The 21,285-nt window shown below is 40.0% G+C and overlaps 2 protein-coding genes and 1 long non-coding RNA gene across 3 annotated transcripts in view; 1 reads left to right on the forward strand and 2 right to left on the reverse strand.

Moving 5' to 3' along the window:
* LOC310731156 overlaps positions 1-21,285 on the reverse strand; it is a 282,526-nt gene that overhangs the window by 151,279 nt on the left and 109,962 nt on the right. The window lies entirely within an intron of this gene.
* On the forward strand, positions 158-2,749 carry ankrd63 (ankyrin repeat domain 63). Its single transcript, XM_083550484.1, has one exon. The coding sequence runs from the start codon at positions 242-244 to the stop codon at positions 1,775-1,777; it is 1,536 nt and encodes a 511-aa protein (XP_083406610.1). The 5' UTR covers positions 158-241; the 3' UTR covers positions 1,778-2,749.
* pak6 (p21 (RAC1) activated kinase 6) overlaps positions 2,866-21,285 on the reverse strand; it is a 33,434-nt gene continuing 15,014 nt past the window's right edge. Inside the window, exons 2-9 of the mRNA XM_083550460.1 lie at positions 17,856-18,081; positions 16,060-16,725; positions 8,008-8,550; positions 7,391-7,524; positions 5,063-5,189; positions 4,799-4,924; positions 4,355-4,489; positions 2,866-4,260 (exon numbers count right to left, since the gene is read on the reverse strand). Of these exons, the coding sequence (XP_083406586.1) occupies positions 4,093-4,260; positions 4,355-4,489; positions 4,799-4,924; positions 5,063-5,189; positions 7,391-7,524; positions 8,008-8,550; positions 16,060-16,725; positions 17,856-18,059 (2,103 nt within the window). The 5' untranslated portion in view covers positions 18,060-18,081 and the 3' untranslated portion in view covers positions 2,866-4,092. The remainder of the gene's footprint in view (positions 4,261-4,354; positions 4,490-4,798; positions 4,925-5,062; positions 5,190-7,390; positions 7,525-8,007; positions 8,551-16,059; positions 16,726-17,855; positions 18,082-21,285) is intronic.

Consider the following 21,285-nt stretch of genomic DNA (forward strand, 5'->3'; position numbering starts at 1 on the left):
TGTATCTTTCGCCTCTGCTGCCTGAAAATAGAGGGTGAGATTCTGAATGGATGCTATAACAGCGCTTGGCCTCAAATGGCAGTTGCTGTAGCAACGTGGGGCGGGCGCACAGAGTGAGGGACGTATAAAACGCCTGACAGTCCCTGGCTGAGACACAGAAACTCTGAAAACTGAGACAGTGCTGAGCCACACATTGACTCCAGCACCTGTGAGACTTCTTCCAGAGAAGAGGCATTTCACCATGCTGAGGCCAAAGGACTTGTGCCAGGGCTCTGGCACCAAAACCTTTTTGGATGCCATGAATAGTGGAAAAGTGCACCTGGCCCGCTTTGTGCTGGATGCATTGGACTGCCGCATCATCGATTTAAAAAACGAAAGCAGCCGGACACCACTAATGTGTGCCGTGTGCCTGCAGGAGCATAACACTAGATCTAAGTTCACTCAGCTGCTCCTGGAAAAAGGTGCCGATGTGAACAACCGGGATGAGCATGGTCGCACTGCTCTCAGTTTGGCCTGTGAGCTCGGCCACCTAGATGTCATCAAGCTCCTGGTGCAGTTCAACGCCAACCCTGAGCTCACGGATGCCTGGGGCAATAGTGCCCTGACGTATGCTGCCTATGGAGGACACAGCCAGGTACTGGATTTTCTCATTCGGGCGTTCAAGAGGCTTGGGCTGAGACTGGACCACACAAATCATGCAGGCCACACTGCCATGCAGGTAGCTGAATATCTGGGACATGCTCATTGCGTTCAGGTGCTCTGCACTGCAGGGAGGAAAGGGACAAGCAGCGTTGGGAAAACTCACGAAATCAAAGGTGGATCACAGGAAGTGATTTCCTGGCCTAATCGACTCCCGAAGCAGATTTTAGAAAAATTCTCAAAGCAGGTTCACAGCAAAAATGAAGAAACACTGCCATCTTTGTTTCAGAAGCAGATGTGGATCAGTGATGATAAAGACCCAAAGAGACGCTTCAGTCAGCAGCACTCCCCTGAGAGAAACAACTCAACTGCCTGCCAAAGTTCAACCAGGTTTCCAGAGAGGCATTTCACTGAGAAGGAGCAGCACATCTTATTCAGCTCAAAACAGTTCCAGAACTCTAGAGAAACTGGCTTTGTAAGAAAAAACAACTTTGCCTCAGAGCACTTTCAGAAAGTGGACCAGCATGAGATGAGGGAAAATCCACCAGAGTGGGGGAATGCAAAATCATTCAACCTGGACCTACAGTCTAGACGCAAACAGTCGTACCAGGGTGAGGAGCGGGCTGTCACACAGCCTGTCAGCCAATTAAAACGAGCTTCTCTTCCAGACGAAAGACCACTTATCCCAAAATTTTACTGCCATGGCAACACTTCCACCAAGAAGAGTGAGGTCGAGAAAGCGGCTTTTCAGCAAATGAATGGAGTGTCTAGGATGACTGCAGAACAGAGAAACAGTGACAAGAAAAGCTCAATAAAGCGCGGGAGCCTTGTAAAGAGTGAAAGACCGAATAAGTTGCTCTTCTGTCGGGACGAGGTGCCACGGGAAAGGATCAAAATCCGTCCACCGGGTTTCGAAGGGCTCGGGAGCAGATTACTGCGGCGCTTCACAGCTCCTGAGTTCATGGGCCTGGTTAGAGACTGTCAATCCAGTGCGAGGCTAAACAAAGGCAAGATTGCTCGATCAGAAACATTTCCCCTTTCACATACACACAAATTGGTAAACAGTCAGCCCAGTGTTGATAGCATAAGCAGTGTCAGGTGTGAATTTGAAGGCAGCCCTCCAGTTAGCCGAGCTTAACTTACAATTGGGAATTGGGATTTGATGGTGTCGAATTCCTTACAATAATTCTCAATAATTTAATAATTCAAGCCAGAATTTAAACCACACAAAAAATGGGAGCAATAATGTTAATTTTGTTAAACAAATTTCAAAAATGTCTATTTTTTCCCTTCTTACTTTTCTTTCAGCAAACTTGAGCTAAATCAATTTTATTGCATGGACTTGTATTTAAACTTTGAAGTCGTCTCTTTGATCTTAGAGTCGATTCCCAGTTCCTAGATGTGGAATTGAAAAATCAACAGCACATGCAGGGATTTTACTTGTTTCGAGCTGCTTTTTTTAAAAAACATCAATCATAAACAACAATAGATTAAACAGGAAAATAAAGTGTCTTGCTTTTGTTTTTTTATTATTTCTTTTTTGACGAATGCAGTTGTTCAATATCAGTTTTATTTATTTAAGAACTGTTAGAGTCCTGGTGAAACTTCTCTAAAAGACACAGCACTGTAAATAAACACAATGTTTCAAATGACTTGATAAAGCAAGTAAATGTGCTACATAATACGTAAATGCACTGTCTTTGATAATGTACATGTATGTGAACTTCAGCAGCCAGGCACGGGTTACAGTTTTTTTGTAAAATTGTCTTTTTCTCCTCATAATCAGTATGTTTAAAATGTTCCTCTATAGATTCTTTAATGTACATCCTCGTTTGTAGAAAAACGTGCAAAAATCTATTCATACTCATGTCTCAGACATAACAGGTTTGTGTTTAAAGTGTATGTATGTCATAAAAGTATAGAATATATTCAGTTTGTGTACAGATAAGAAAAATATAAAAATATTATATGTGAAATTAAATTCTAATTTACATTTAACTGGAAGAAACATTTGCACCATAGCTGTGATCTGGTGTCATTTTACTATGCATATTGTGAACGTCAATCGTTTATATAATTTAAATAAAGTAATGAACATTTTGCTGGAAAATATTTGTGTGTGTGTGTGTGTGTGTGTGTGTGTGTGTGTGTGTGTGTGTGTGTGTGTGTGTGTGTGTGTGTGTGTGTGTGCGTATGTGGAAAAACTGCACCATCTTTCCCAGAATATTCAATATGCATCCTTTATTTGTTAATAAAAAAAATTAAATTATGATTTATTCCTCTCATCATGAATAACTAATCTATAAATAAAACCACAATATGAAATAAGCTGAATTGTTCAAGAAATGTTTGAGATGATGTACAGATAGTACACAGCTGGTAAAAAATCATTCAGCATGTACCATCCAATGTGCTTTACTTCTACAACACAACGATCTTCCCCCCAAAGTCCTTAGCAGCACACATTCATTCGCACACTCCCACTGAAAACTCTACAAACTGTTAAGAAAAAATAAGTCACAGTACAACAGGTTGGATGCGAAAATGCAAACATGAACATTACATCCTAAGTGTAAACATACACTCTCAATCATTCACACACACTGTAAACAAACACACCGAAGCCAGATGACTTTTTTCGTATGTACCTTTGTCACTCTGTAATAATGATCAGAATGCAACTACAGCATTGACTCAACATAATAGTATGTACAAATGATTCCTTCTGCAGTTACACATTTAAAAGTCAACCTTGGGTGCTGAGAAGCAATATTTACAGTGTACACAATTTACAAATGATTCAGAACCCCCTTCCAAAAAGCAGACGGTGTCATTCATTAAAAAAAAAAATAACATAACAATAAATAGCTAAATCAGTAGGATATACAATTGGATTCCGATGGCTCTTTGAAAACAGTCGCCACCACAGCAGCTTATCAACGACATTGTTCTAAGCTCTGTTTCAAGTCATTTCTAGCTTAAAGTTGGCCTACATATGCCACTGGCATGCAAATCCTGGGCAAGGTGCAGTAGTCTCTCTGTGCTAATAATACTGGCAAAATACTAAACGTATCTGGCCATCAAGCATCATGATAACATGAAACATTCATTGCTTAAACTATACGTGAGAAACTCATTTGTATTGACCACATGTTAAAAACATTAACACAGTCTTATAGTTTAGGCTGCCAATTAAGCACCAGTTGTCCCCAGTGTACGGTTTTTAGAAATTTGACCTAGAGTGCAATATATTAACACTCCATCACTATTAGCCATGGTCATCCTGCTCACATGAGGATAACAAGTGCTCTTTATTGTGAGTCTTTAGAAGCTGCACTGTGCATCAGCTCACTTCTATGCACCCAGGACGTTCAGACCTGGAACCCTGGGAGCCTCCTGCCAAGAGCCTACAATAACATGTATTGTAGTAGAGAGAGAGGAAGAATAACGGACTCAGCAGCGAGACATGCGCTTGCGGTACTGCTCGACGAGGGGCACGAGGCACTGTGGAGAGCTGCTCTGTAGGAGGAACGGGTGTTCAAGGAGGTCTGTTGCACTAGCCCGCTCCACCGGGTCTCTGGTCAGCATGCGGTCCAGGAAGTCTTTTAGCACTGGAGACACCTGGAAAGGAAAGAATCAAAAGCAGGATGATTACAGGCTACTGATGATATTGTGAATTTTGTAAACCATGGATGCAGGTGTTGATTGCAGGTACCTGCTGAATGTTTCGTATAGTTGGTGGTGGTTCATCTCTCAGCCGCTTCATGGCCACCACTGGGGCTTCGCTGAAGTAAGGAGGCTCTCCATCTACCATCTCCACCACCATAATGCCCAAAGACCATACGTCCACCTGGGATTCAATTTCACAATTAAAACTTAAAACACTTAAAACACTTTAATTTGTTCTTCCAATATATGCCATATTCATGTATATACATATATTTTCATAAATGTTTATAATATATACCTTTAATTTATCTACCTTATTTTTTTTAACCCTAAATTCTATTCCTTTTAATGCTTAAATGTTAAACAGTCATACAAAGCATTTCACTGCATGTTGAACTCTGTATGTATGTGTATGTGACACATAAAATTTGATTTGATTTGATTCGATATTCATTTTACTGCTGTATGATGATGTATTGGAATTCTTTACCTCAGTGCCATATGGTGACTTTGAGATAACTTCAGGGGCCATCCAATATGGTGTCCCCACTAGTGATTTCCTTTTAGGAATATCTTTACTGATCTGAGCACAAAAGCCAAAGTCGGACAGTTTAATCTGAAATGAAAAAGAGGGAATTTCTCTGGTAAAAACATTTTAATCCATAATGCAGTCCATCCCACAAATAAAATGTGCATTCAGAGCCCAAAGAGGAGGAAGAAGAAAGGTAGAAAAGGAAGACAACATGGATCTTACCCTTCCATCCAACGATAGCAGGATGGAGTCACTTTTGATGTCGCGGTGAATGACACCTTGCGAGTGGAGATAAGCCAGTGCCTGCAGGACAGCCTCACACACTGTGGCAATCTGCTCCTCACTTAACCTGTACAATTAAGTACAGCATATCACAGTCCAAATGTGTCCACTCATCGATTCCATGCTTATTCTGTGTCTTATTCAGACCAAAATAATTAGAAAGACTAGCAAGCACAAGGTAACTATTTATGCTCATCTAAAGAATGTGAGAACATAGAAAGATAGAACATCTGGTTCTTTTGTGACACTACAGTTATAACACAACCTGTGTTCTATATTAACCCATTAACATTGCCAGATCCATAAGTATTTGGTCAACACCACAACTATCATTGATTTGCCTCTTTGCACCACTACAATGGATTTTAAAAGTAACAATTACCAGATTAGATATACACTTTCAACTTTAATAATGGATTTCTTGATTGTAGACTTTTATAATAAAATGCCTTTGACATGTTTGAAAACACTTTGATGCTTTTTTTTTTTTTGCTATATGGTGGGAAAGATTTGTGTTCTGGGCATTTTAGTGTTGCTGAGCTGACCAGTGCATTATAAAAAAAAAAAAAAAAAAAACATTAATAAACCATAAATTGTTGATTTGGTAACTCCTAAGTTTCTGCTATGTCTCTGATAGGTCGGTAGGGAGGGTTTTCCAGCCTAATGATGGTATCGACACCGCTGTGCATTGTATGGTGAGCTCTCTATAACAGCTTTTAGACATTGTCCCTAGTTAAAATAAATAGTAATCAAAATGTATTGACTTGAATTGAGTTCTCTAAATATTTTGTCATTAAATAAGGAGAAAACTGGACTTGTCTGGCCAGTAAACTGCTCATCGGTTCAGTGTCTGATTACTTTTGAGCCTATAAAAATGGACCACTATGTAAAAATGCAATCTTGTTGTTAAACCAAATTCATTCAAATCGATGGGTAAGAAAGTCTACATTAAAAACGTATATTGATTGCTTTATTTCAAATCAATTTAGTTCAAATGATGCGTGTACACAGGCAAAAATGAGCACAAATTCTGTGTAAACGTTCTAAAATATTTATAAACGTCTGTATATTCACATTCCTATTTTAATTCACTTACATGCCACACTTTCATAAATCTTTCCTATTAGTTTTGTTGTAATTACACTAAACAATATGCTTTGACATTAATTAATGAATTATGAATTATGCATTTTAGTTTTAGTGCAATAAAATATTAGGACATAAATATTGTACTGTCATTGCATCACTGACAAATATAATTATACAAATAAACAGATCCATCCATATTAAAATAGGGCTTCAGGTGAAGCATTAGAGTAGTTCAGTGCACAGGTACACAGCCTGGTTAGAAGCTGACTTGACAGTCTACTGCCACCATGTGGTTCAAGAATACTTTTACAACATCAAAAGCTGACTAGATTTCTGTGACATCTGTAACAAATCTTGTAATATCACCGCACAGAACGCTTTATCTTTCTTCAGCTAAACGCATAATCAAACAACTCTGCCATTCTGGGTAGCAGTTCCTTGTTTTAGTATAGAGTTCAAAGCTGATACAGTCAATTTACTCTATCTCAGTTCACATTTAAGTAATTGTTGCTGAAATGTGAAAACATACATTAACTTATATCAATGTTTTTATAAGTACTAACTTCTAAATTACTGGATTGTTCATTTTGCAGCATATTATTAACTGCTACAATGAAACTAATCTTGTAGATGTGAAAGTCATTTAAACTCAAAGTCTTGACGACCCTTTGATACCTGGGAGTTTTAACACTTGGAATTCAAATTCAACACATTCATCTCCAGACCTTTTATTTCCTTCAGTTTCATAAAATAATAAGGAAACAGGTTGAACTTGGCCATTAAACTGCTTATCAGGAGTGTAAAAATTAATGTAGACCCTGTGTAAATCAGTGGAATGGCTGTAAATGCAATTATTTTAAATGAAACTTCTTTAAATTGGAGCGCTGTCCTAATACTTATGAGCACAACTGTATATTCACATCCTTACAATATATTCACACTCATAAACTCATATCTTCCCTATTAGTAACATTGTAATTACACTGAATATGTTGTAAGACGAATAACTGAATTATAAGTCACAACACACTACTGTGAAATACATTATAATTATTATACAGTTCTTGTAATTATTAGCCAGGCTGATTACACACTGTAATTGACTTAAAGTTTAAAAAACTCTAAGCAACTCTGGGCTCAGATAGATATGCTGCTGTTTCAGACACTATGATGGCTTACCTGGTTTCAGAAACTATGTTAGTAAGAGCTCCTCCTTGGAGATACTCCATAATAACCCAGAGCTCTTCCTCCACCAGTGCACTCTTAAACATCTCCACCACATTTCTGTGCTGGTAGTCCCGCATAATAACTACCTGCACATGCATACACACATGGTTATTACAGTAGAATGGCATGAATGTAAATCCTTGATTATGAATTCTAACTCAAGCTGCCTAGTTCATTTGTTAAATATGTAAAAGCATAATTATGTAAAAACATAATTTTAAAAGCATTATATATATATATATATATATATATATATATATATATATATATATATGTGTGTATATATATATATATATATATATATATATATATATATATATATATATATATATATATATATATATATATATATATATATACATACATACATACATACATACATACATACATACATATATCAAATCATGAAATCAAATGCTTTAATGGGTAAATTGTCATTGAGAAATTCTGCACAACTGAAATTAATAAATCCTTTTATATACTAATTAATCCCATTTAAAAAATATGGCAACATACAAAAAAATCTGTACAATTTTGTTGTCATGCTAGTGAAATGAAGAGTCTCAAACCTCATTGAACAGCAGCTCCCGTCTTTGCTGCCTCCTCAGGTCCATCATTTTTACTGCCACCAAACGACCACTGTGCTTTTCCCGTGCAATACACACCACCCCAGTGGAGCCCTCGCCAATCTTGACAAAGTTCTCCAGGTAGGAGCGTGGGTCTCCCTTGTCCACTACCATCTGTAGAGCTGCCTTGAACTGCTCGTGAGTGACTTTGGGTGGGTCAGGTGGAGGACGTGGGGATGGGTGTTGCTGTGGCCTAAAGGCTGGAGAACAGGTTCCAGCTGGACTGGTAGCCAGAGAGCCAGTAGGGGAAGGCCTGGGCTGGGATGGGCTGTCCTGTCTGGGGTAGAGACTTGGATTGGGGCACCCCGAGTGCCTCATGAAAGGATCAGGACCTGAGGGTCTAAAACTAATGTTGGGAGAGAGGCCGATTGTGTAGCTAGAGGATGATCGCACGGTCCTGTGAGGCCTTGTGGTGCTCACCAGGGGACTGCTTGCTCCACTGTGGAAGAAGCCTGGCTGAGGTCTCAGAAGAGTATCTGCCTGTAACTTTGGAAATAAAGAATATACATATTGGCTGATGTCCCAGAGCCAAAGTGTCGAATGCTAATTAAAACCTGCCATCCTTTCATTAGTTGCCATCCCCTGCTACAACTGCCATCCTCCCATTCATGTCATCCTGCGATTTCTGTTAAGTAAGTGCCGCACTTAGAACATTTACTCCCAGGAGCATGAGCACTTCCAAAAATAGCATCACACTACCACAGGAAGATTGTAGCTCTAAGTGCTTTACGTCACTTTCTTATCACCTTGAGAAATCATAAAAATTCATTGAACAAGCTTCACAGACTGGGAAGTGTGCCAGCGTACTTAATCTTCAGAGACACCAGCAAAACACTGCAGGCAAAAATTAAAATGTAAGACATATCAAAATCTAAAACTTGGATTACAATCACACTGTGGGTTTGAATGATTAAACTCTTAAAAAGCATGCATATTTAATTGCTTTGATAGCTCAGGAATTAAACAGTTATGCATGTAATTATCTACATGCTGCATTATATACAGTGAACATATGCACATTGCATGCAAGGCAAATATGCAAATACTACAAGTAATACTTTTACTAGTAAATTCATGTTCTATACAAGCACATTAAGTTAGTATGTACTTATGTTAGCACTAAAATTACACAATGGAGGAATTTGTGTCTCTTATAGCAAGAGAAACCTTTGTATAAAGTGTATGTCAAAACACAACCTTTTCAAAAACCGACACAGAAATTGTGGTTGATGTCACTAAATATATGTTATAAATTAAGAGCAAAATGCAGTAGAATATATTAACATTGTGTAAGCGATTCATGAGTTATATAACAAGGCTTCGCTGCTGAAATCGGCCAATGAGTCTGCACAGCTGAGTGAATGCAGTTACTTCCATCCAATAATTATCTCATATCTTAATGCTTTCTATATTTATACATTTGTTCACTGGGCACCTGGGAGTTTCTGATGTGTTTTTCGATGCCAAGTCAGATATTTTTCATTGAGATGGCATATCATACATTTATATTAAGGTGCTTTGTTCCAGGTATATTCTGTGTAAATATTCATTTCCTGGAGTAAACTCACTAATTCGATTTCATGGTAAGCATTCTTAAAGCAATAACATGCATTAAGACTTTGAAATAAATAAGTGAACAAAAAACATAAAAAAAAAAAACTTAATACTTACACTATAGGAAAACAAAAAGGCTAAAGATAAAAAGACATTTGTGTATCCTTTTAAGGTAAAAGTTGTAAAAACAGGAAGTAGAAAGCAACTTCAAATGCATGTCAGTGATGTTATTCGTTTATTGTGTAGACATTTTAAAATATTTGTAAAAATCCACTGCATATATATTTTTTATCACTTTTAAAATTGAAAAAAAAAATGTAAAATGTATTAAAATATTGTGAACTGACGTTATATGAATGAGAACTAATGTAGAGCATCTATCATCAATAAAGCATCAATTTTTTTTCCTTTATGTCCAGTGTTTCATATTATACAGTATCCATCCATCCATCTTCTCCCGCTTATCCGATGCCGGGTCGCGGGGGCAGCAGTCTAAGCAAAGATGCCCAGACTTCCCTCTCCCTGGACACTTCTTCCAGCTCTTCCGGGACCAACACCAAGGCGTTCCCAGGCCAGCCGGGAGACATAGTCTCTCCAGCGTGTCCTAGGTCTTCCCCGGGGTCTCCTCCCAGTGGGACGCGCCCGGAACACCTTCCCAGGAAGGCGTCCAGGAGGCATCCGGAACAGATGGCCGAGCCACCTCAGCTGACCCCTCTCGATGTGGAGGAGCAGCGGATCTACTCTGAGCTCCTCCCGAGTGACTGAGCTTCTCACCCTATCTCTAAGGGATCGCCCAGCCACCCTGCGGAGAAAGCACATTTCGGCCGCCTGTATCCGGGATCTTGTCCTTTCGGTCATGACCCAGAGCTCATGACCATAGGTGAGAGTAGGAACGTAGATTGACCGGTAAATCGAGAGTTTCACCTTGCGGCTCAGCTCCTTCTTCACCACGACAGACCGGTACATCGACCGCATTACTGCAGAAGCTGCACCGATCCGTCTGTCAATCTCCCGTTCCACCCTTCCCTCACTCGTGAACAAAACCCCAAGATACTTAAACTCCTCCACTTGCGGCAGGAACTCCCCACCAACCTGAAGTGGGCAAGCCACCCTTTTCCGACTGAGGACCATGGCCTCGGATTTGGAGGTGCTGATTCTCATCCCAGCCGCTTCACACTCGGCTGCAAACCGTCCCAGTGCATGCTGAAGGCCCTGGTCTGATGAAGCCAACACGACAACATCATCTGCAAAGAGCAAAGACGAAATTGTGTCGTCACCAAACCGGACACCCTCCGACCCCTGGCTGCGCCTAGAAATTCTGTCCATAAAAATTATGAACAGAACCGGTGACAAAGGGCAGCCCTGCCGGAGTCCAACATGCACCGGGAACAAGTCTGACTTACTGCCAGCAATGCGAACCAAGCTCCTGCTTCGGTCATACAGGGACCGGACAGCCCTTAGTAAAGGGCCCCCGATCCCATACTCCCGGAGCACCCTCCACAGGCCGCCGCGAGGGACACAGTCGAATGCTTTTTCCAAATCCACAAAGCACATGTGGACTGGTTGGGCAAACTCCCATGAACCCTCCAGCACCCTGTAGAGGGTATAGAGCTGGTCCAGTGTTCCACGACCTGGACGAAAACCACATTGTTCCTCCAGGCTGAGAAGTGTGATCCCCCTATAGTTGGAACACACCCTCCGGTCCCCCTTCTTAAAAAGAGGGACCACCACCCTGGTCTGCCATTCCAGAGGCACTGTCCCCGACCGCCACGCGATGCTGCAGAGGCGTGTCAGCCAAGACAGCCCCACAACATCCAGAAACTTGAGGTACTCAGGGCGGATCTCATCCACCCCCGGTGCCTTGCCACCGAGGAGTTTCTTTACTACCTCGGTGACTTCAGCTTGGGTGATGGACGAGTCCGCCTCTGAGCCCTCAGCCTCTACTTCCTCAATGGAAGACGTGACGGCGGGATTGAGGAGATCCTCGAAGTATTCCTTCCACAGTCCAACGACATCCCCAGTTGAGGTCAACAGCTCCCCACCTCTACTGTAAACAGCATTGGTGGGGCACTGCTTTCCCCTCCTGAGGTTTGCCAGAATCTCTTCGAGGCCAGCCGATAGTCCTTCTCCATGGCCTCATCGAACTCCTCCCAGGCCCGAGTTTTTGCCTCGATAACCACCCAGGCTGCAGTTCGCTTGGCCTGCCGGTACCCGTCAGCTGCCTCAGGAGTCCCACAAGCCAACCAGGCCCTGTAGGACTCCTTCTTCAGCTTGACGGCATCCCTTACTTCCGGTTTCCACCACTGGGTTTGGGGATTGCCGCCTCGACAGGCACCGGAGACCTTACTGCCACAGCTCCGAGCGGCCGCTTCGACAATGGAGGTGGAGAACATGGTCCACTCGGACTCAATATCTCCGGCCTCCCTGGGGATCTGGTCAAAGCTCCGCCGGAGGTGGGAGTTGAAGATCTCTCTGACAGGAGGCTCGGCCAAACATTCCCAGCAGACCCTCACAGTACGCTTGGGTCTGCCGAGTCTGTCCAGCTTCCTCCCCCACCATCGGATCCAACTCACCACCAGGTGGTGATCAGTTGACAGCTCCGCCCCTCTCTTTACCCGAGTGTCCAAGACATGCGGCCGCAGGTCAGATGAAATGACCACAAAGTCGATCATCGACCTACGGCCTAGGGTGTCCTGGTGCCACGTGTACTGATGGACACCCTTATGCTTGAACATGGTGTTCGTTATGGACAAACTGTAACTAGCACAGAAGTCCAATAACTGAACACCGCTCGGGTTCAGATCAGGGGGGCCGTTCCTCCCAATCACGCCCCTCCAGGTGTCACTGTCGCTGCCCACGTGTGCATTGAAGTCTCCCAGTAGAACGACGGAGTCCCCAGTCGGAGCACTGTCCAGCACCCCTCCCAGAGACCCCAAGAAGGCCGGGTACTCTATACTGCCGTTTGGCCCGTAGGCACACACGACAGTGAGAGACCTATCCCCAACCCGTAGTCGCAGGGAAACGATCCTCTCGTTCACCGGGGTAAACTCCAACACATGGCGGCTGAGCTGGGGGGCTATAAGCAAACCCACACCAGCCCGACGCCTTTCACCATGTGCAGCTCCAGAGTTGTAAAGAGTCCATCCTCTCTCGAGGAGTGTGGTTCCAGAGCCCAGGCCGTGCGTAGAGGTGATCCCGACTATCTCTAGTCGGAACCTCTCAACCTCACGCACAATCTTCCCCGCCAGCGAGGTGACATTCCACGTCCCTAGAGCTAGCTTCCGTGTCCAGGGATCGGGTTGTTGAGGCCTCCGCCTTCGACTGCTTCCCGATCCTCTTAGCACCGGCCCCTTACGGTCCCTCCTGCAGGTGGTGAGCCCACTGGAAGGCGGCCCCACGTCGCTCCTTCGGGCTGAGCCCGGCCGGACCCTGTGGGGGAAGGCCCGGCCACCAGGCGCTCGCATACGAGCCCCAACCCCGGGCCTGGCTCCAGGGTGGGGCCCCGGCTGCGCCATACCAGGCGACGTCACGGTCCCTGATGTAGTATCTCTCATAAGGGGTTTTGAACCGCTCTTAGTCTGACCCGTCGCCCAGGACCTGTTTGCCTTGGGAGACTCTACCAGGGGCATATAGCCCCGGACAACATAGCTCCTAGGGTCATTCGGGTACTCAAACCCCTCCACCACGTTAAGGTGGCAGTTCAAGGAGAGGCTTTGAATATTATACAGTATTTACTTTCAAATTAATTGTTTAATTAAATACACTTGTGCAAAATAATCGTTTTCTTTTCCTAACAGGAAACATGCATATTAATTCATAAGAATGTGAGCAAGTTAGTTTTTCTGTTTGCATCTTTACAAGCAAAACAGATTACATAAAGCAACAGCAATTTAGGTACAAAACACCTTATTAACATTTCATGTGGCCTCACTTAATAATCTAATTCCCTAGCATTGCTAAGTTGTTGCTATGACTTAGCATACTTAAGTTTGTATAAGAAGTAAATATATATGGATTTTACTTCTGTCAGTTAAAATCTGAAATGCGATTAAATGAAGAGCGCTAATAAGAAACATTGAACACAAATTCATGGAGAAAAATATATTAAAAGTAAGTGCTTCTCATAGGCCAGCAGAGAAGGCCTTGCTGATACTTATAGCCCACCACAAAAATTTTATCTTTGTAGTAATAAGGTGATGTATTAGCATTATTCTAACAAATCCAACTTTTAAGAAAGCTAAAACCTAATTTATCTTTTCCTACATACACTTTGTATTTATTTATCTATTTAGTTACCGTTCAACTAGTTTGTAACATCAGTTTTACTATCATGCAAGCATTATAACATTAGTAATAAATTAGGAGATTAGGAATAAATCTGTAGCTTTAGTGAATGTTTTCTCATGTTTCTAAGTAACTGGTGAAAGGGACACTAATTTACCACATGTAAACAAAATAAGTGTGTTGTTTCTTTTTTTTTTTTTTTTTTTTTTCTGTGTTTATCAACCTTTCTTGTATTTTTATTTGTAGTACATACATTTTATTTGTGTGAATACTTTGTGTCTGTATTTGGAATTCTACCAGAGTATTTATTATTATGAGTAATTACACTTTTACTTTATTAAAGTATTTCAGTACTTTATACCACCTCAGGTCAGTTGCACAGAACATCATCATTAAAATAATCAATAAAGCTCTACAAATTCCAAACTGTAATCTTACAGCCTTATTTAATTCATCAAATCAACTGCTCTTTAAAGCCAAGCATTATATTATATTAACTTTATTTCATTTATTTGATGGTGTTTTGTGAATTTGTCCAAAAAAAAGATGTGATAAATTTTCAGTAATAAGTACGCTCTTAGAAATATTCTATGAGTACATTCTTGAAATGAACTGTTTTATTTGTTACAGATTTCTTTATTAGATTATATTGATTATACATACAGTATATATCGAGTGGCTCCTGGATAAACCTTAAAAAGGTTTTTTTTTTTTTATAAATTTTTACTTGGTTTCTCTAGATATGAGCAAGATTTTTTATTACATGCTTTGTAAAAATGTAGAAGTCTCTGATAATAGATTGTTCTTGATGCAGTTTAAAAAGGGAGGCGATTTTGCACGGTGAAAATGTGCGAAAGTGCTGCAGCATCACTTTCAATCTATATACAGCATTTTTATAGGCACTTGGATGTATGCAGTCTAGCAGCACACTGAGTAAAAATAAAACGTTAAATGCAGTATTGTGGAAGGTGTGGTATCGACTATATTTCCGCACTTGTTTGCTTATAGGGATGATGGTCGTGTCTGTACTTATGCTTAATTTAAAGATTTAATAATGGTTAATTTGTATTTGCTCATTAGAGATAAACTTATATGAACAAATTGATGATAAAAATGATATTTTACAATTATTTATTAGCAATTATTTATTTCTATAAAGTGCTATGCAAATAATATTGAATTGAACTGAAAATGTATGTACATTAACTCGAAAGGCTGATAACAAATTAAGTCATAATGCTGGTGTAGCTTTTTGTTTAAGCAATCCTAAACTTTTCATCTTACTTTCTCTTACATGCATTATTTTTTTCTGGCTGCAGAGATACAGACCTGTAATGCAAAGGTTACATATCAGTCAGGTTGTATATCAGTCTTCCATGACAAAGGTTTCCTTAATTCTTCATGGAGTCCTTTATAATACTTGAATCTCTGAGATGTTTAAAAAAAATTGCAAAATTGAAATATACTAAAAACAAGTTATTGTTTTTTTGTACTTTTTAAAATGAATTTATTCATTTTCAGATATTCCAGTATGTTTTAAAAAGGTTTCTGTAGGCATTAGTTGCACGGTCATCACATTAAAAAGAGAACTAAAGATGTGGCTTTATAAACAAATGTCCTGGAGTCCCCTCTGTCCTACACATTTTAGTGTTTGCTCAGCCCATACACACCCACTGTAACACATTACAATCCATTAATTAGCCATGTTTAGTTACATTAGTTAGGATTTTTTTAATCCAGTACCTTATACCCTAATATTTAAAAGACATTGGTTACTTCAGGACCAGAATTGGGAACCTATGGTGTACTCATTTGACATTATTGTGTTCAGACCAAATTGTGTGTGTCTGACATAGTCAACACAACTATGCTTGAATGCGCACAACAACTGAAGAGACAAGAAGTCAGACCTTACCTTATAATTGGAGACAGGTTGAGGAAGAGCTCTACTTTATTATGTGCACAATTCAAAACCATTAAAAGTCTCAAATATTTAACATCAAAGTGTCTTGAGAGCTGATTTGTTAGCAGCCAGGAAAACTAAGTGGAGTGTCACTTTTCGAACACTAAAAATATAGGTGACATATGCTGGTTGTTGGTGTCATGCTTCAGTGGGTCTGCAGAATGAAACATTGAAAGGTTTGAAAAGTTGCCTACCTTCAGGTCATAAGAAGAGTATGGTCTCCCAGGGCTATTTTGTGGATGAATCAGGAGCCTGTCAGCAGTCCTTATATCTGTGTTAAACCCTCCACTCTCTATTTGTCCTTGCTGTATGGACATAGATGGACTATAAAAACAGGTGATGGGCCTCGGGGTGTGAGACAGAACTATGGGAAACTCCCTTCTCATCATCAGTCTTTCATTAGGGCTACCCAAATCTCCACCCACATACACTGGCCTGGGTGGAACAGGGATTGGCGGTGGAGGAGGCATGGGTAGTACCGGAGGAGGGGGATATGCCTCCAGAGAGTTAACATTAACCTCATAAGTAGATTTGGCTCTAGACAGGATGCCATTGGGTTCCAGGGTGATGCTCTTCTTCATACCCATAAACGGGGTTCCACTCTCACTGTGGATGTTCCGTATCTGGTCTCTCCAGTGGTTCTGAGAATCTGGGTCGAGCTCAGTGCGTTCTAGGTCCTCATACTGGTAGCCATCACCCTCCATCACCTCGCCAAGGCGACCCAAAGATTGGGCTCTCTTGCGAGTTGAAGGGCTGCTCTTGCGCAGTGAGTTAGAGCTGGTCACCGACAGGCGGCTCATATCTGACAGCATAGCTGAGATGTAGTCTCCGTGGCCGACAAAGGTCCCACGCACAATCGTCTGAGGAAAAAGGAGAGACAGAAAGACATTATGATTAATGCAAGTGGAGTGGTGAGAATTCAACCGAGGTTTATGCTTCTGCAAAGTAAAGCTATTTTGGGGTACAGTGTATAAAATCTATTTTCTTGCTTCCTAGTAACTTAGCAAAAAAAACCTTGTTTCTTTTACCCAAAAACACATAAGGATTTCGAAAATTAAGTTCAAAAATGATGCGAGACTGTACAATATCTTAAACCTTATTGCGCTCTCACAGGCATTTTTCTCTTAAAGCTGATGTTGACCTCGATTTCAGAGCCAGTTGGCAGGGTTTTTGGCCGCAAAGGACATTTTATGTCAGCTGCCATGTGCTTCAGTCACTATGTCCTTGACGGGAGATATAAATATACCCTAAAGTAGCCATGACTCACAGCACCAGTGAGGCTCAGGAACACAAACTTGGTTAACCTGTCAGAAGAAAGCCCAGTAGCCTGTTATAATGCTTAACTGGAAGTGAATTAGGATAGGGTTGAGAGGCGATGAAAAGTTGTATATGATGTAATCAAGTGTTTAAGGTATGATTAGACTCAGCATAATTTAAAGAATGTATAGTTTCTTTAAATGTAATTCTACATATCTAATCCGAAACCTTCATGCAGGTCATAATGTTTAATACCACAGATGTGTACAGGGGACAACTACCGTTTTTTTCTTCTGCTGTGTGTCATGTTGTGTACACTATTTCTGAAAAGGCATTACAAACCATGGCTAAGGGGAAATCTGCCATTGTCATGCTCTAGAGCTTTCTGTGGCTTTCTCTTTGCTTGGAACTGCAGTTTTTTATCCCTGACTCTGATGCTAGTGGTACACAGCATGGACTGTTATTAATTGCCAGGATAGGGTAATAAATCTTTGGTGCAATCCAAGTATTCCTGCCACTGAGTGGGTTTATATAACAGGATTGTAAGTGCAAACCCATCAATAGATATTAAAGCAAAATTATTTTATGCTGCTCATTACTCAGCTATAACTTGATTCAAGATACTTCCTTATTGAAAGAAAAACTGTCATGGCAGTGAAGAACAACATAACTTTATGCAAAAATTAACACAAAAATATTGGTTAATGTCCGATTTTTTTATCATGATACATGCCTTCTTTGGTTTTAATTCCACTGGTGTTATTCTGGAAGGGTCCACCATGGGTTTGGGTCTTCGCAGGTTCTCTATAAGACTCTGCCATTGTGTTGGTAGACCCACAAAGATCCCGAGCTTTGCATCATAAGAGGTATGGACTCTGTGTTCAAAGTTCTTTGGTGCAGAAATTTCTGGCCTCTTCTTCTTCTTTTTGCGAAACATTATCAGTTGCTAGATTGCCAACCTGTTAAAAAAAAGAGAGAATAAAATATGAGAGGAACGAAAATATCTAATGAAGCATTCGTTTTATACTAAGATTTTTTTTAGATATTAGATTTTCTTAGTCTGTACAAAGAATTCTTTAGGTCATTTGCAATAAATTACCACAAGTGTACACACAGGATTTTAATTAGGACTTACTCTGACTCCTTACTCCAAATATAGTAAGCTAAGTACATTTTCATTCATTGACAACACAGAAAAAAATAGAGGCTTTAATTTTTTTTTTTCTGTGATTATACAACATTTATATGTTGAATGATCTCTGCTTAATTAATCTATTGTAATACTTGTCAGATTGCATTGCAAACCGAACAACAGGAAGTTTAAAACTGCCGGCTTTATTAACATTATGACACTCATGTTTGTAAATGTTGGTTTAGGCTATGTTTTGCACTGTCAGAAAAAAGGCTACTTTTTATTATTTATTTATTTATTTATTTATTTATTTATTTATTTATTTATTTATTTATCACACTTAAACTTATTACACTCGTTTTCCTTCTATCTACCTTGTTTTTTTGTACCTAAATATCTTATGCTTATGCATTTAATAAATATATTTTACATAAAATTCATATAGTATACCTCTAAAGCTTTACCAATTATGCACCTTACATTATTTGTGAAGGTACATTATATTTATATTTACAAGTAATAGAAACATAAGAGCAAATAATATATTTATTACACCAGATACACTGAAATAGTGTGTTGAAAATGTAATTTGCTTACATTGTTGGGTTATATCTCTTCCTTCCTATCTAATCCTTTTTTGGTCACTCACTTCTACAGTGTTGTTGAATTTTACAACTTCTTTGCACATTTCCAGATCACCACTTTGACCTTCTAAACTGCACTGCCTATTAAGTAGTCTATGATTTAGGGCCTTGTGAAATTTGAAATTTAACCAATGAACTGCAGCTGGCCAAGAAACAATTCACTTTGAAAAATGGATGCCATGTCTCTAAACAAGTTCAAGCCCTCAGAGCTACAGGACTACTTCTGTGAATAGGCAATGCTCTATAATGCTTCTGAATGTGAACAATTTCCTTTTGTTTGTACTTTCAGGATATAATTTTATTATTCGATTTTCTTCCATGCTTTAAAAGGCTACTATTAGTTGAATTTGAAATAGACTGCCTGGCCAAAAGGGTCACACACTCTAATGTTTCATTGTACTGCCTTTTGAGTGTGCATTTATTGTGGCATTCATTTGAAAGGTGAACCATTCCAAAGAGTCTTCTTCACAAAACAAATTGGATCTATGGTCCTGCAAAGGGGCTTCGATCCATACTTTGTAAAGGACTACTTCTGCAAAGCTGTTTTGGGACATTGCCAATTGTTACAAGTGCCATACAAATAAAATGTAATTGAATTGACCCTTTGGTGGTCAATTCATGTTTGGAAATGATTCCTAATGATCCCTGAACCACACTTTCACAATTTTAACCAAATATACTTAAGACATCATGGAGAAAAAAAATATATCGATGGGATAACCTGGTCATTCAATAGATTCGGGTGCTCAGCTGCCTTCATTTTATTGTTGCATAATGCTGCTGAGCTGAGACATGAAACTGAAGCAACCCCAGATAATAACACTGCTCCAGATGATAGGACATTAGGCGCTATAAATGACATCCCTTTATTGTTTTGGAATTGGGTAAATCCAGACTCAGGTAAAAATCTGGTAAATCAGACCAAATGATTGCTCTATGGTTCAATCTTTAAGCTCCCTAGCTAACTGCTTAACAAGTGTCTGGGTTCCCTGGTGGTCTAGTGGTTAGGATGCGGCGCTCTCACCGCTGTGGCCCAGGTTCGATTCCCGGTCAGGGAACCAACCCCAGCCATTAGGGGGGCACAAGCCAGTGCACTCTTAGCGCCGGTCCCAACCCCGGATAAATGGGGAGGGTTGCGTTAGGAAGGGCACCCAGCGTAAAAACGTGCCAAATCAAACATGCGGATCATGAATACGGATGAACCGCTGTGGCGACCCCTAATGGGAGAAGCTGAAAGAAAGTTTTACAAACAAGTGTAAAACTTTCTGGAATACAGCTTTTTGGGTCCATCGACAGATTTCCTCATGGTTGTTAAAAAAATTAGGAACTACACACTACATCAGTTAGGGACAGGGTTAAAATAATTATTTCCAACTAAAATGCTGCACTAATGATTCAGTCGTAGGCTTTTATGTATATGGTTATATAATCAAAAATCCAAACTTTTTTTTTTTGCTAGACAGTAAACATTTATGCCCATATGTGAAGGAAATGATTGCTTCTTAATTATAATTTTCAATAGCAATCAAATTTTTACTTGTAAAAGAGGGGGATGAAAGCGTAAATAATCCATCTTTTTTAGTATAGCTGTCAGTGTTTTTACATGTGTTCTTACTGTAAATATACATGAATATACATTCTGAGTTAGGAAGAAATCAGACCCATCCTCACCTGTTCATACATTCTATAAACAGCTGATGCTGTAATTAAACCTTACAGTAATGTCTTTTTTTTAAAGACTGCAAGCCCTGTTATTACATTTTATAGACATACATTACACAAAAAATCTCCCTGCCTGAGGGTTAAGCATGCATTATGAGGATGAAAATATTCATGGATTCAAACTACTCTTCTCCTGAATGCCAAGTCATGGACAGACTCTTCTAGCCCTGACTTTGAAGCAAGCGAGTTTGTCTCTTTTTTCTTCCTTCCTTCCTTTCCTTTTTGAGCTTTGTAAACTGTAAACCTCGGCCTTGACCTTTAGCAGTGTGTTTTTGGCTCTTTTGTTTCGTTTAATGTAGAAACATACAACTTGACCTTAAGTACTTCAAATGTACAACACATCTGTATTGTAAGCTTCCATTTTTATGTCTTGAAAAGATACTCTCCCTGCAGTGTTTTATTGAGCAGCAAACTGCGTGCTGTAACATGATTAAACAAGTCTTTGATTTAAAAGAGCACATTTGGCACAAAACTTTGCTTACATGCCCATAGCTGTAGTATTGAAAATCAGAGTCAAGTACTGTACATGAATAACTATCTAGCTTGTGCAAGCAGATAGTTCTAATCTACAGTGCATAGTCAGCATTAATAGCTCTAAGTTAATGATCTGGATGACTAAGAGGATGAAAATGGCTATTTCTTTTGTCACGAGTGGAAAAAATATT

The sequence above is a fragment of the Silurus aristotelis genome (assembly GCF_946808225.1).
Source record: "Silurus aristotelis genome assembly, chromosome: 9".
Classification (NCBI taxonomy): Eukaryota; Metazoa; Chordata; class Actinopteri; order Siluriformes; family Siluridae; genus Silurus; species Silurus aristotelis.

What these genes read in the sequence shown, in the direction of transcription:
- ankrd63 (XM_083550484.1), top strand. Translation starts at nt 242, where the DNA reads ATGCTGAGGCCAAAGGACTTGTGCCAGGGCTCTGGCACCAAAACCTTT.